The sequence below is a fragment of the Simochromis diagramma genome, unplaced genomic scaffold, assembly GCF_900408965.1.
Source record: "Simochromis diagramma unplaced genomic scaffold, fSimDia1.1 OVJJ01000061.1, whole genome shotgun sequence".
Taxonomy (NCBI): domain Eukaryota; kingdom Metazoa; phylum Chordata; class Actinopteri; order Cichliformes; family Cichlidae; genus Simochromis; species Simochromis diagramma.
The window spans coordinates 2,787,574-2,804,500 of NW_024386945.1; the positions used below are offsets into that span (position 1 = coordinate 2,787,574).

The 16,927-nt window shown below is 40.2% G+C and overlaps 1 protein-coding gene across 4 annotated transcripts in view; it reads right to left on the minus strand.

The window, feature by feature from the left end:
- The window catches only part of plxna2 (plexin A2), a 159,480-nt gene that overhangs the window by 20,208 nt on the left and 122,345 nt on the right, over positions 1-16,927 (minus strand). For all 4 annotated transcript variants that reach the window (XM_040038137.1, XM_040038135.1, XM_040038136.1 and 1 more), the window contains 7 exons: positions 16,129-16,296; positions 14,813-14,906; positions 8,938-9,177; positions 8,011-8,154; positions 7,302-7,536; positions 5,666-5,808; positions 4,230-4,498 (listed from right to left, as the gene is read on the minus strand). In XM_040038137.1, the coding sequence (XP_039894071.1) occupies positions 4,230-4,498; positions 5,666-5,808; positions 7,302-7,536; positions 8,011-8,154; positions 8,938-9,177; positions 14,813-14,906; positions 16,129-16,296 (1,293 nt within the window). The remainder of the gene's footprint in view (positions 1-4,229; positions 4,499-5,665; positions 5,809-7,301; positions 7,537-8,010; positions 8,155-8,937; positions 9,178-14,812; positions 14,907-16,128; positions 16,297-16,927) is intronic.

The following is a 16,927-nucleotide window of genomic DNA, read 5'->3' on the forward strand; positions in this document are numbered from 1 at the left end:
TTGTTCTCCTCCTTCTCCTTCTCTTCTTGTCCTCCTTCTCATCTGCCTCCACTTCCTTCTTTCTATTAATTGAGTTTCATTAATGAACATCAGGATTTCATTATCCCACATAGTGCTTAAGACAGGCCCCATCTCTGGTCTCCTAATGGCAGCTAGGGTGGACTGGGGGGGGGCTATTTTAGCAGCCAGTTGAATGTCTTTCAGTGAAACTAATGCCAAACACAATGCTCACTCTCTTAATAATGCTGTACTCCATTGCTCTGCATGGGCGGAAATCTCATTACAAAAACGCGTAGGAGAAAAATAATACAAGATTGAAAAGTCTCAAGGTGATAGAAGCAATGTTCAGTGATTCCATTAAAAGAGCATTATAAAGAAGAGAAAGTGAAACTGGGTAAATCAAGAGGCTTTGAGAAAACTTATAGATGGAGACAATGGAGAAGAGACTTTAATGCATAAAAAAAGCATGTTTTGATAGGGGTCATCTAATCTGTAAAAGTCTGAGAAACTGGAGGGGCAGAAAGATGGCCAGAGGACAAGGTACATATAGAGAATGGGAGAACTGGAACGATAGGACACAGAGAGAACGTGAACACAAGAGCACTAATGGTGGTAAATACAATCCAAACAATATGGGGTGCTTCATCAACTCCACTTAGCGCACTGAAGAGTGTTAAAATCAAACACAAAGCTTAGATATCACTTTCAAAAAGCTTTTAGGAGAATGAAAGTGACTGTGAGCCAAAATCATTCCTTATCAAGGCAAAGACAACAGAAGGTATTTGAAATCTTTAAATACCAAACAGACAGGAGTTTCTCTGAAAAACAACCCTCAAAAGAGCACGAGTGCACCCTTCAAATATGATTCCAGGAACTTAACTGACTGGGGATGATATATGCTGCATAAATGCAAGATAATGTACAATGTGCTATAATTTGTTTTCACTAGTCTGATATGATTGATGGTAAAATGGGGCCTGGCACTCTGCTGAGCTTAAGAGTAAAAAGTGTGTATATGTCGCATTGCAACTGGTGTATAACATTTCCAAATTCCCCCCTGGCTTTCAGAGACATTCAACCTACCATCAAACTTTCTCAGTGACAAGAGCTGTGTTGTATTCCTTTCAGCTACAATGAGGTTAACTACTTCCTCAAATACTGCAGATGGCAATGGTTTACTTTTTATGCTTACTCTGCCAAGAGGCATGTCACACGGATTCATTTTAAGTCTGTGACATAATTCTTTAACCCGTTCAGTGTCAACTTCTTCAGGGGAAAGATCAGAAATATTTTTTTAAATTGCTAGCTGCATATTTATTAAAGTTATTTACATATTAATCCATATATTATCACGTCTACAGTTAGTAAATGCACCATCAGATCTGCGCAGACACCTTACGCGTTTTAAGGAAGGGGGCTGTTTCTTTAACATGCTGTTCCATTTAACCCACCTTTAAACCTGCACACTTAGCAAGAAAGCTGCATACCTTGAAACTGCACAAGGATATTAATTAATTAACATTATCATTCCCAATGTAGTGTAGATAGTGCATCAGCAATTAAATACTCAAATATAGAAAACATGCTATCTGGAGATAATCTCCCCGTGTGAGAGACAGAATATTTGAGAGGACTAGAGAAATTAGCTGTAATGGAGGCAGAGGTGGTGAGAAGTAAGAGGAGGTGCGGTGTCAATGCTAATCAGAGCCTGCTTTTACAATCAGCATCTTGAACGTGCTGCAAACTTAACTTGGAAATTTATCTGTGGAAAGACTTGCAAACCTCGGTATAATCTGCTCAATTAATAGGCTTATTAGTTGTTTAATTAGAATTCCACACCCGACACCCCTCCTCCCCTTTTTTCTGTGCAAAAGCTAGTAACAGCATGGTGCTCCAGCTTCCCACACAAACTTACTGCACAGATAACAGCTCAGTTCGATGACAAAGCTGTGCATATATACTGTACCTGCTGTGTTTTGCAGTATAAATATACACTACAGTATATAGCGTTCATACTCTGAACACATCTCACTGTAAAGCTTTAAATGTTCCCTGTAGAATTTTCACAGATGTCTTTTATTAAAATACCTGTACATGCGCACATAAACACACATACACTTTTGATGTCAGAGATCTGCATATACGAGCAACTGCAATCTTTAATAAACAACAATTTGAGGACATTGCATATTAAACTCTGGTTACCATTAAATTGTGGGATCGTGATGAGCCGCTTAAACCCATCACAGATGAAACCAGTTCTCAGTATTTGTAGCTCTTGTCTTTATTGTGTTCTCTTGTAGAGCCTGCTAGTTTGAAAACTTGGTTTGAATTGAACTGAATGAATAAAGTGATTTGGTTGCCTTGGATGTCCTTGATGTATGTTGCTGAACTATTGTAGTTGTGCGAATTTTGCATAAGTGTAAGCTCACTAATTATGCATTAGAAATTCATATCACCGGAATCCAATATAGTCAGCACAGATTTATATCTGTGCGTTCTAACAAGGATGATATCTACAGAAATACGCACTGTACCCCAAAAGATACATGATACAAAAGCACAAGCATCTGTCCAAATACAGCTATTTTATTAAAGCAACAAAACAAAGGGCATCTTAGCTGGAATAATAGCAGGTGTTTCACTACCTTGTTATATGTAATAAAAAACAAACTGAGGAAATGTGACAGAAAAAAACAGCTGAACGGGAAAATGGCAACAAAGCACAGCCCAGCAGCCTCACTCTACGGCCTGCACAAACACAATTACTGCTTAGAGAAATGTTCAATTTGACTATCATCACAGATGTGCGAGTGTGTTTGAACGTGTGTGTGAGTCAGCTGGCTGGCTTCACGTCGGCTTTTCTCCAAATAGGCAACGAGGAAGACAACAACAGCAAAGAGCCATGTCAAATCACTAATCCCTTAAATTTTTCATAAAAATGGGGACTGAAATGTAAAAACTATAGGACATTTAGCCCTCCAGGCTACAAAGGCGGGACCCGAGGATTATGTACCACTGTGTTCCTAATAAGAACATAATGAAACGGATAATGAAAACTTAGAGGTGACATGGAGCCCTATTGTCATGTAAAATAACAGCTTAATCCAGGTCCATTTGATGCTGTGATGCTTTAGTCAATTCCTCTATCAATATGCAGGGTTTTTTCTATCTGGCAGTAATTTAAGCTCGACTATTAACGTGACTTAAAAAAAAAAAAAAAAAAAAATTAGAAACATTTCTTAAATGTATCTGAAATAAGGAGCATTAACAGCAGAAAAAGGATGTTTGGAAACAAAGCAGCTGCCTGGTCTCACGGTCTCATCTTATTAAGTAAAGTAAACATAGTCAAAATCATGCACAGAGCAGCCAGGCTTTACGAAGGACTATGACGGACTTTGCACATATTTTTTAAGCTACTTTGTTTGCCAAAAGCAGCTGCGGAAACCTGAGCAGGAACTTAGTAGGTGTTTAAAGTTTTAACACGTCATTCTAACTTCCCAGAGAAACAATGTACATTTGATACACAGGGAAAAAAAGTTCAGCTGAACCACTTTTAAATGTTTTATAAAGAGCCTGAGCTCGGAGGATAAGTTAGAGTGACACTGGTATTTAGAGAGAGCGGTGGGAAAGAGGGAAGCTAGAGTGAATGTGGAATTATGCAGAGAACTCAGATGTTGCTCCTCGTGCAAATATTGCATGTTGTTTATCTCATTGTGCTGCAGATGTACAAGTTCCATAACACTAATTACAAGTGTGATTCTGTGAAGTGTCTACATGGAAACATGGGGAAATAGGAATGCACAAGAAACATGAGAAAAAGGTTATAGAACATACGACTCTAAATCAAAACCTATCCATCTGTCTAAAAACGTTATACGATGCTGCACCTCTTCTTCTGCTAATGAACGTTCTGTTTTTGTTATCTACATAGCTATCAAAGGACAGCATCGCATATGAGGGGATAAACAGTAATGCTGTGTGTTTTTATCCTTTCTGGCTCAATATTATAAAGCTATGCCAAACAAACAGCATTACCGAGGATTGAGGCATTCTCATTACAATTGTGCACAATAGAGAGGCCTTTGTTTATCTTATTTAGTGTTCATTCATTTCTTCGTTTAACTATTTGAAGCTTTATAATAAGATGGAACAAACAAGTAAGGTTTAAGTTCAGTTGGGCACGATTCAAGTCTTTATATCATGAAGGAACATTATTGCCGTGTTACCTGCGCAGCAGCAGTTTGGGATGGTTCTTGCTCTCCAGGTTGCGGTCAATCAGGTCTGACAGCAGGTGTTTAAGGACATCGGTGGCATACTCCAGTCGTCCTTGAAGGGCAGTCATGATAAGTGAGGCCACATTGCCGCGGTCCCTCATGGAGAAAGAGCGCTGCATTTCCAGTGTTCGGATGAAGGTGAGCAGGAACACTTTGTTGTTGATGAGCTGGCCAAACAGCTTCAGGGCCTTCTCCACGTTCTGCTGGCCATTACCTGACACCTGCACCGAAAAAAAAGAGGCAACAACAGTGCATGAGTTAAGGCTAATGAGTATCAAGCAGGAATTTGTTTAGTAACACCTTTAATGATACATTGCTGAAATATTGGTTGAAAAAGTTTGTTGCTCTTTAACTTTCTTTGTGACCTTGCCTCACAAAAAATAAAGATTTTTTCCAAAGGCACCAAAATCTTCACTCATGTTTCACCTCAGGCAGAAAGAAGCTCTGGCTCATGATGAGTAACTGAGAAGATCTTAATCAATTATTGACCGGGTCCCAGTTAAAAAAAAAACATTGTACACCGAGTTAGCTGTCACTTCACTTTCAAATTAAATGTTAAACAAGCTTTCAGGGTAAAACAATCTAAGTAATATTCGCTTTGTACTTGTTTGAGCACCCATGACTGTTTTTCTGAAGTTTGCATAAAAATATGGGTCCTCTGGCAGGCAATGCCAAATTTATGTGACTCACCAAATGCCACTGCTCTAAGATGTGACATTACATTTCCTTTGATCTCTTGCAAACACGGCTAGCCTTACCTGAGCAACTATCCACTTAACTAACTACACCTGGCTAGTTAGCCTGACTCACACTGCTGACTTTAATCTCTACTATGATTAATCTTCTTATCCCTGATAGTTTCATCCTCTGGACACCAGTCTCAACAACATAAAATAAAGTCATTTCCTAGCACTACTCTGGCCCCTCGAAGAGGAGGAAAAAGTGTTAACCAGCCAGTTTTTCCCCCCCTTGGAAGAACCCAAAGTTCTGCTTGAGGATTGGGAATTACTCACTTCATTACCCCTCATACTGCAGCCACTGGTGGATGAAATAGCCATGTGCTGAGACCCTGTTTTCCATGAGGGAGCTTGCATGTGAGGTGTATATATATATGTGTATGCTGCCCAGCCTGACTGACTGTGTGTGTGCGTGTGAGACCAGAGTGTAGAAAGGATAGATGGCACACTGGTATCCTTTCCCCCCCTTCAGCAATTTCCCACTTACGGTTAGCCTATGGGAGAAGTGGTCAGGGCAGACATGCCGTTTGGCTCTCTCTCTTTAGTCCACTTTGTATATTTATGTATTTATTTCAGCTCAGACTGAAGTTCCCTCGTCCTTCCTCTCTTTTTTAAAAATGTATCTCTCTCTTGCACTCTGGTCATAGTTACCTCCAGTTCTCTGAGGACAGGATGATCCTCTATGCCGGGGAAGAGGACCCTCATGGCATAGGTTCTGTAATCCAGATAGGGGATACCAGCTCTGTCGAGGTCGCTGGTGAGCTCATTGATGTCTGTCTGTAACTCGGCAAAGGCTAGAAGAGAAGGAAGGCAGAGAAACGAGACAAGTTGAAGGGAGCGCTTGTGAAAGGCATCCTGAAAATAAAACTGTTATTTAATCCCCAAGGACCATATATGTGAATCCTTCTTATCTTCATGGGGCTTACTGCTGCTATGATGAAGATGACAGAACGCTCAAGATAGTCTTCATGTCAGAGGAACTCAATATTTCACATCTCTCTTCTAAAAAAATAGATCTCTCTCCCTCCCTCTTTTACATTCACTTTTCACACACATATACACACAAACCTCCTTTTCTTACTCATTTTTATCTACCACCCAGTAAATTGGCTGAAGCAAAGGCCCCAAAGAGTGTGGCATCTCAGTGTGAAGCTGCAGGTGAGCACTAGTTAATTGGCTCCATCCTGACTGACTCTGGTTCAAGCCCACGGCTCTGTTGCCTTGCTTTGCCGCCCTTGGGGAGGCTCCCTGCCTGCAGCCTATCACAGGAGCAGCAGTCGTCTCCTAAAACCCTCCTCAAAACCCCACCATCTCTAACCAGTCTTAGCCCTCACCTCCTGGTACCAAAGTCCCCTGTGACACATTGGTTTACACACCAACACATGGACTCACAGTGTATATATACACTCATAAGGAGGAACTCTGGTAGCTATCTAAATCCACCCCGCGGGGAAGTACTCGCCAGGCCAATGCTAATGGTTAAAACATTAATCTTCTTCTGTCCTAAGGCTACCTGTGTATGGTTCCCTCTGTTTGCCTACTCTATGTGCCCGTCTGTCTGTATCTGTCATTGGACCATTGTGTTCTATTACTACATAATAACATTGGGGCAGCTGATCAGGGGTGGCTGGAGGGGATAAGTAATAAGGTCCCCTCTGGCTGATGAAATCGCCTCAACACTGTCAGACCTAAACCTCACTTTTGCCACAGACTAGCTAAAATAACCCCAATGATAACAGCAGGAGTAATCAACAGTGTTTATTTCAATGTAGCGATGTGGGAATGATGTGACGCTCACATCTAAAATAAAACTAGAGCAATCAGTGCTCACTTTTGTTTTAACATATAATGGTTACAAAAATATATACAGACATACAAAGCGTGAACACAAACACCTGCTATGAAGACATGACTGTAGAATTACAGCAGAATTTAAAATACAGTTTGAACGTTTGTGCGTCTCATATCTAATGTGTGTTTGGTTCCTGTATGTTTAGAGTTCATGTTAGTTGTATGAAAAATCGCTTCCAGCATGCAAACTACTCCATGATGAAAAAGGTCACATAGAGGGCTAAATGAGTTAATATTTTGTGATAAAAAACAAGGATGATCCAGATTTGACGTAATGTTGATAATTACTTAAAACATGCAGACAGCTCGGATTGATTTGAGTAACACATACACATATTTATGCTTTTTATTTGTTTTGAGTGATAAAGAAGCCTATTGGTTAAGCAAAGCACTTAAACATTTAAGTCTGTATCTACTATTCTACACTAACACTAACCTTCTTTGCACTCTAGGGCAACTCGTGACTCCAGGTTGTCCATTTGCATCTGCAAGCGCTTAAGGGTCAGATCATTTTCACGCGATTTTCGCTTGTAGGCGATCAGGACGAGGATGACGATGATAAGGAGAAGACCGCCACCTGCAGCGATGCTAACAATGGCCGGAAGGGTCAGCAGGCTGTCAGACATGATGTGCACGGCACCTGGAGATACGTGAAGACCACCTACTTGAACCTGTCAAGAAAGGCAAGAGTCACAATGAGACTGTTAAAACTAAAAGAGCGACTGAAAACATGCAGTTGAGCTGTATGTTACATGATTGTTGTTTTACAGAAATGACTAAGCCAACCAAGTATTGAAAATTAGACCAAAACCTTTTCAAATATTGTCTGCTAAAACTGCCTGCAAATACATGACCATTATCATGTTGAGAGGGAAATAGTACGAACATTGCATTCAATAAGCAAGTGGGTAAATAAGAATAATTGCGGTGGATTGTGGCAGAACCTTCTGACATGTAGAGCACAACCATGCTGCTCTCGCTTCGACCCCTTTTCTTCAGCTGAATTAACAATGATGAGAACACAAATAATAGAGCTTAGAGGTTGACTATTATAAAGAAGAAATTGCAAATACAGGGATAGATGGAAAGTAAGTTGGAAAGAAAGTTAGGTCCATAACAAAATACCAGAACAGACCAGTACTGACCATGACTTTGTATTGCCCAGTGAGGTTGGGAGGCTCGCACAGCAGCTGGCTCTCAGACACAGTGACAGAACAGGGAGTCTCTCCTATTAGTACTGTGTAGTTAAGCTTCACCCCTCCTGATGCTGGAGGAACCAGGTTTCTGCCCTGTGGGCATAGAGCAATGAACAGGGGGGTGTAAAATTTAAAGATAAAGTCAGACACACACACACATAAACAAAAATCAAACATTATTTTTAATGCACCACACTGATATGTCACCTGAATACAGTACAAATTAAATCCCTAGGTTTGGGCACAGCTGCCACTCAATAGAATTCCATACCAAGATCAGACAGGCTGATATATTTTACAGTGGGAGCAGCTGGTAATCAGGAAAAAGGATTGAAATATATATTTTGACAAATTCCTTGCTCTCCATCTATCAGGTAAAAAATACCAGTAAAAAACCCCAAAACATACAACTAACTGTAATTACTATACAAACATAATAATGACTGAGTGAAAAAGGAATTAAAATCTTTCCCAAGGATATTATTTCATCATATCTTTTATTTTTAATTGAGTTGAAAAATGTATTTTCCAACAGTGACCTAGCCAAAAATGGAGCAGAGATTGTACCAATTACAAATGCAGGCAAACAGGGAGATGCAACAAAAGGGTGAACACAATCTCCAGAGGGGTTCACTACAAAGGAAGTTCAACAAAGCTTCAAAACATCTATGAAAGCGAATGCCATACCGATTTTGATTTTTTACACATGGAAGCATCCAGATAATAGGACTTGTATATAAAAATGAACTAGAGAAAAACGTATGAGTGTATGGAAATGACCACTTAGCAGCAGAATACGAATGATAAATATTATGATAGGTCTATATTGGGGCTTTAATCCGTGAATTAAGTGAATCCATCCTGCATTTCCTTTACCTTGAGAATGATGGGTGAGCCTGGTTTTTGCTCAAGGATGCCTGTGGTGCTGAGCGGTTCAAAGTAGGGGTTGGGGTAGTAGAGTAGGTTAGTGTTGTTGTAGACCAGCAGCGCTTGGACGTTGTTGAAGATGAATCCAAACTCGTCCGCATGCTTCACGGTGTCCAAACCTGGATGGTACTCTGCCATCAAAGAAGGAGCAAAGCAGCTCATGCTGGTGGTGTTCAATACTTTACACACCTGGAGAGAGTGAACGGAGAGAAGAGAAAAAAATGTTATGAAGAAACTTTAAACTTTCTGTGATGCTACTGGGGATGTGTTGCACTGAAACAATCAACGCATCACGAAATGATAGCCTGTGGCCCTTTAAATGAAAGAAGAGTTGCAATTCAGTCATCCAGAATAAACTTGGACAGCTCAGAAAAGCTATGATTTCTCTTTTTCTTCTGGTCCTATAATCTGTTCCATCCTCTGTGTTCTGTAACCTAAAGTGCGATCCTAACTGAAACACATTGGTTTCAACATGAACCCCGCGGCGTGCTCACCAGCCTTATAATTGACCTATAAAGGCCAAATACTTTTCAGAAAAATAGGATTTATTTTCTGTCATTAAATCCATCTTTATTGTAGAGGAAGCCTCTATAAAATTGAAAATAAATTGCTCCAACAGCCTCACTAAAAAACACTGCAGGCCAACAACCACAAAAGGATGGAGGCATTTCTCCTCTGTCTCCTCTGGAAGAGGTTGAGCTATGGGTCTTTTATTACTTCTCTCAAGTTTGTCCAGATGAGAGGCCTGCTTTCCATCCATCCTCCCCGTCTCAGCTCTAGAGGGAAGGGGAGAGAGGATTGATTGCTGCACAGCACTCTGCTCCGAGAGGTTTTTATCTCCTTTCACTCCCTCCCAGCTCTCTCTCTGGGGAAGAAACTTAATTAGAGGTAAATATCATCAAAGGTGGTGAACGCTAGCGAGTACCACGCCTCCTACCTGTTGTCTGGTGCTCCAGAGAAAGCCAGAAAGATCGATGCAAACTCATTCTGTGTAGGGTACACCAATTGGATTTTGCCAGCATGGTGCAAGCTAAGTTGCAGGAGTGTGATCGCAGAGGTGGAAGAAGGGACTGGCATCTTTATTTAGTTTGCCCTCGGAAATAGACTGAAGATTGTGTTCACTATGTAGCCTTGAATCTCATTCTTAAAATAAATTCAGATACAACTTGGACACACCGTCCCTAAAAATGCAACTACGGATTCAAATAATTGATTATCTCTTTTTATCATTTAGCCTATCTAAAGTCAGAAAATGATACAAGTGACTGTCAGTAGTTGAGCGCATTGAAAAGGGACATTTTCTGGGGTCTGATGAATAGTTTAAACCAAATATCTTTGGTTTGCAGCAATAACGATACAATAATAAAAAGTGAAAGCGGCAAAAACTCTCACATTTTAAAAAGTTAATGTTTGCTGCTTTTAATTGAAAAGGGACTTGATATTTGGTGATGTATTTTAAATCAGTTGTGCGAATGTATAAATGACTGACTAGCTGCCTGGAAATCTGCACTTGCTGCAAAACCTGGGTGATGATGCAATAGTCTTAGCAGCATATCTGGAATATAGCTCTGTGTGCATGTGTGTGTGTGTGTGAAACTGTTCTTAGGTTTTGACAAGTTTCTTTTAATTTCTATATTTTACAAAGCACAGTAGCAGTGCATTAGCTTTGCAGAAAGATAAGCTCATGAAAATAGATAGCAAGGCCAGATAGGACACATGACATACTTTCACTAACTTTAGGTTCTGTGAAATCCCATTAACAACTAAAAAGTTACAGCATAAAAAAAGAAATCAGAATTAATTTTTTTTTCCAGATGCTTTATCATGCAGAAATGTCACTTCAAAGTGAGCTCGAATTAACTATTAAAATCTGCACAGCATAGTTCCACATCCACAAATACAAGCCAGCAGGAAGAAAACTGTGTGAATGGTACCACTCAGAGACTCAAAAGATTCTGAGTGATTACAGAGCAAATATGGTGCTATATGAATAGATCAAGTTAATTAATTTTATCCACTCATATTTGTACTGCTGAGCCATCGAGCTTTCAATGTGGTCATCCTGGCTGTTTAACGTGTAAGCCCATATGATCACAGAGTGAAATAGGTCAAATTAACCAATGAAAACAGTATGTTCTGTTTTTAAATCAGGGTTAAAGGTTGATTGGACAGAAGACTTCAAGTTTAGTTGATATAGACTGCTTTCTTAATGTTAGCATAATGACACGTTACACAGTATAGACAGGTCCATATGGGCCAACGCGATCCTTATGACTCCTGGGATGGAACAGTAAGGCATTTGCAAGTCAACTAAAGCTCTGACTACCATCTGCTCTGCCGTGGATGGATACTGTGGGCTTTTTTTGCACTGTCCTCACTTTCCTATTATGCTCTCTCGCTCTCTTTCTTAAATCTTTTCTTTCACCAAATCCTGCCAGGAAACTGCTCCTATAATGTCAGATGTTTTTCAGTGAGCGTAACATCCAAATCCAAAGTGATGGGTGAGTACTGTAGCGATGGGTAAATGGGGCAATGCGAGATTATTTAAAAAAATGATACTTTGGTTCCCGTCTGAGTAGGGCAACATGACACCTTTGCAGTATTTCTTCCTTTTAGCAGATCTGGATATTAGATATGTCCCAAATTCTGAATTACAAGCTTGTTTTCCTACACTCCATCTACGTCTCATCAATGATTGCTTCAGTCATAACAGTAAAGCAGTAAAACTTTACAATTAATTGTCAAATACAAATGGTACATCTCTTCCTGTAGGCCATGTGGCAAAAGAAGCTACAAGATTTACAGCATTGATAAAGTGAATTGAGGTCAACAGAAAGAGAAAATAATTGGAATCTCGGTCTCATTTGTCTTATTTCTCTACTGTTGGATAGAGCCAGGGTGTTTTAAGGCAGTAACACTCCAACCCCTCTGGCTGAATATATTACCATGATCTACTGTGTGGATACAGCCCACTCAATCATTCAAAGGTCTCTGGCCAGGGTAGTGGTAAGAGAGAGAGTCAGAGCCAGCGAAGATACGACTGGCTGACTGTAGAGATGGAAAAAATACGATGGCTTCACAGAGTCAAAGGTCATCTGAAGGCTAACGTTTGATAGCTAGTCACTGGTTATTCTGCTGTTCCTATACTTGGTTACTCCTACACTATGTCTATTTTCCTGCCTGCCCGCTGTTCCAACCAACTGCTAATACTGGCATTAAGTCTAACTTCAGCTCTAATCAATCTATCCAAGATCTGTGTGGCTGTTAGCTAGTGGAGCCAGAAACCAATTTATCCCATAAGCACTGTTTCATATGGTGAAAGGTTTTTGTTTTGTTTGAAGCTAGTTACAGAAGTACACAGAAGAAATGCCACCATGGAAGCAGTGCTAGCCTTTGAGACTTTGGACATTTATAATGCCATAAATATCGATCAATAATCAGCTCATGATGCTAATACTGTTAAAATCACATATAGCATTATAGGATACATAATTTCTATAGCTTAATATGCAAAATAATTCTAAAAATGTGAATCTAATTATGCAGTGATCTGCAGCCTCCTCTCGCAATCAGGCAGAGCAATCAGTACACCCATGCTGAACACCTTTTATGTTCAGTAGTAACCGTAAATGTACCTGACATGCCAAAGCCCGACACTCAGTCCAGGCATCTAAAGTATGGGACAGGGAAATATTCTAGAGCTGGGAAATAACCCTTTTAGCTTTAATCAAGATCATGATAAATGTTTCAATTGCGAATCCAGTGACAGATACAGAGCATTTCACAAAGAAAATTGTCTTTTTTCCTCTTTCCTGGTTTCTTTGTGAATCTATGCAGGTGACACAAGGGAGGGAGAGAAGAGAAGCAATTTAGTGGAAGACAGGTGATCATTTGAAGGCTGGCTGACAGACAGCAGCTCTTATTGCTATAGGCTTCTGTGCTGTTTGCCTTCCTCCCGTGACAAAAAGGGAAAGGGGTAGAAGGGCCTGGGAGGGTGGGATGAAGGATAGGTAATTGTAACCTTAGCATTTAATAGAAATTCATTCTCTGTGGCTGTGGGGGCAGTCAAGACGGTGACACAGTCGTCTTTTGCGAGGCACTAGGTGGGGAGTTGGATGAGACGAGGCAGGGTGGAGATGAACAACTCGCTTTCAAAGATTTGGAAACTGACATATCAGACACTACGGCACCCACACACACAAGTCAAATTCCATTTCACCAGATTTTCTCTGTCTCACTCATCAAGTGTTTTTCTCTCCTCCAAATATAAAAACAGTGTCTTATGTGTCTTTTACTTCACATGAGGTCTGCATGTCAGTATCTCGCACGAGGATCCTGGAGCTCAGAAACCTCGGAACAGAATGATGGTTTTCATTCCAGAAATGTTCATTAAACAAGAGAGACACTTAAGGCCAATTTTAGACTGCTAATTTAGAGACAGTAAGTTGGAAATGCAATGAGAGTAAATCTATAGGGAATTGTGTATGTGAAGGATAGCTTTGAGGATGGTTTTGTGCATCCCTGCATCAATGTGAAATTCTATTTTATGATGTTTTTAAACATTGTATATATTGAAAATTTAAGGTGTGAGACTGAAATATTTCCAAACTAGTGTGTTTTTTCCATGTATCAGAAAATGTATAGTGTGTATTTGTCAAGTCTTCTGATGTTGTCTTGCAAAGCAGAACTCACGCCACATATTCTGGCAATTATCCACAGTTAGATGTTAGTTTTTGAGAATCTTAGGCCATGTTGCATTAGCACAGAGTGAGTACAGATTGTGTTTTCACTGGCGGCATCAGGAAATGTCTTGAGATCAAGAAATCTCGTGCGGTGAAGCAAGCGAATGCTAACCACTGAGCTACCATGCTGCCACGGGATGATGCCAATCTAGAGGCAGGATACATGATGCCCACTCACTCACTGTGAATTCTCAAAAATTGACTGCTCTATTTTTACACCAGAATTAGCCATTACATGGACCTAATTACCCCAAATGATTTCAGCTTCAGTTCTTACTTACATCCCTGCTCGGTAATGTGCAGCGTGGGTCAGGGCCATAGTGCATGTGTGAAAATTGATTTTACAAAAGACGCACAGAAACTAAACAGATACACAATAATGGGCTCACCACTCTCTGTTCCTCAAACTCCCCTTTATCGTATTCATCTGCCCTCTCCACCTTATAGCAGACCACAGAGAGGAAATCCCATCCTCTTAATTAAACAAGGACCCCCAGGACAGGGGCTCAAATGCAATTTGTAACGATTTCCTTCAGACAAGTCTTTGATTATACAAGCGGTCTTTATGCTGACCAAAGACTTCTGACTGCAGTTAATCTTCCATTGAAAGTCATTATGAGCCTTCTTGCCTCCAACGATGCACACCTCTAACATTTTCCCCACTGAACCTTTTATAGTCTTGGTCAACTTCTACTGTCCTCCAGCTCCCTCTTTATCTTTTCTCAAACAAGTGAAAATGGTATTCGGGAGTCAGGAGAGCAGTGTAAATAAAACACCAAGTAGGTGGGAGGTGAGATGGTCAAAAAAAATTTAAGTAAACTCTATATTAAATAGTGCATGTGGATCACTCTCACCAACAGCTGCAATATTTATATGCTCTGGGGTCAAGAAGACTGGGATCAAGCATAAATCAGAGAGCGTAGAGGGCTAGAGGGCCTGTTAAGGACCATTTTGCCTGAAGTAAATGTCACTTAGCTGCTTATATAGCATGGCAAGCTGGAAGTAGTACAGTAGAAGATTTCTACTACACATACAGCAGAGACTTTGTGGTTGAAAACAGATTAATAGTGAGTGATTCTTACATTGACAGACTCTCGGCCGGCATATTTCACTCTGATCCGGGGCTCTTGAACCACATCCAGATTAGTTCCCGTCACCATCAGGGGTGTGTGACCGCTGAATAAATGGAAGAAGTTAGACAAAATTCATTACAGGAGTTTTTATAATCATGTTTGTCAGATCCGACTTTCATTTTGTGCAGACTAAGAAAGAGAATATCTGAGAAAAAGACCCGCAGCAGTCCAAAGCCTATTGTAAACTTTCTAACTCTGATCTGTTTCTTCAAAGTGTTCCCCATCACTTGGGGAACAAAAAGCTTCATATCAAAAGCCATTTAAAGGTTAATTTGGGACAAAACAGCCCATGGAAGATGGTGATTAGAGATGCATTTTTTATGTTTTTACTATTCACAATCAAGTAGCGCAAAAAAATAAATAAAAAACAGACAGCTCAAATATATTAATATGCATAAACAGAGGAGGTGGAAAATTGCTGAATTCCCAGCCCTCCTGTAGCTGGTTGGATTTGTTAAAAATGGTTTTTCTGTTGCACTTGTCAATGTGGTTTGCTGAATAAAGGTTTAGGGTAAAGATCACTGTACCAGTAGTGAGTTACTGTGGACAGACCGTGTGCGTCCATAGATTATACACTCAGCAACTATGCAAAATAACTGCTCCGTGCTCGCTTTTCTTTCTGTCTTTCTACACAATTTGAGCTCCAATTTTTGAGACATTGAAAATCAGTTCACACTGTGTAATTTAAAATGGAATTAGATGGAAATTTAATTTATTTTCTCTTCCGAAACACAAAGAAAGCAAAACAGATATGTGGTTCCTATCAGTTTCTCCCTTCGTTATTCCTCCTATTCCCTTTGTGTTGTCACGACTTTGCTGCAGTGTACCATACTCTCCATCTCTAAGCTCACGCCATCTGTTGTGGACTCACACCTCTGATAGCACATTGTTCTGTTATGCCATTGTTTCATCTTCATCCCTCTCCTCCTTTTAATTAGTAGTCTTCTATGTCTGTGTATCTATCTGCCAAAGACGTTCAACACATGGATCGACACTGCATTCAGTAGGAGAATCTCAGTCTCAAAAGTGCCCATCCTCTCCAATCAGTGAGCTTCACTTCTTCTATCAATTCCAGACTAATTGGAAAAGAACCGAACAGTAATTGAAAATGCAATATTGACTTGTCTGTTTATTGTTGCTGGCTTGGACTGATTGGCTCTAAAGCTTTGGATTGGGAAATTCTTGTCTACGTGTCAAAAGCTTAAGGCTGGTAGCTGAGGACACGAATAAAACTCTCATACATACAATCTGAGGAATGTGCATACCTTGCAATGCTCCAGTCTGGTTCAATGCGCTGTACAGTAGGGTCCTCTGTGTACTCAAAGGTGAGGCTCTCTCTGATTTGGGCACGATCCACGCTGACGCTGATCTGAACTGGGCCGACTCCAGACAGAGAAGGGGCAGAGTAGCACACTATCTCTGTCTTTGTCCTTCTACACAAAAAAATAAGAACACCTCTATAAATCTGTAGCAAAACGAATGAATATGAGAAGACACAAACTTGATTTATATGAGCAAAAAAACATACTATTTTTTTCTGTGAGACCTGTTCTGTAATTATCCCACTCAAAACATGACGAACAGGTGCACTCAGTGCACATTAACATGCAGTCAGTACTTTCAGCTCTCATACATCCTTCTAAAACATGCTTTCTCCTCCCTGTACAAGACTTTGTGATCTACACACAAACCCTCAGAATTTGTCCAAATTCATTAGTAGAGTGCTTGTAGTAGAACAGGCCCACATCTACCTCTTTCTCCCATGACAGGAATACAGTGAAGAAGCTGTAATTAGCCCCATATCTCATTAAAGTTTACTTGACTCCTGAACCTTACAACATTACAGTCAGAATACTGTGGCAGGGCTTAAAATAGGTGCCTCCAGGAGTGGAAATCAGAAAGAGGGCATGTATGAGTAACTAAAAGACGGCAGGAGGGATGGGTGTAGAGAAATGGAAGCAACTTGCAAGACTGAGAATTAAAAAAAATTGAGGGATGGGGGAGAACAGATAAACTAATTAGGAATGGGAGAATGAAGAGAATGAGAAGGATGGGGCTAGATAA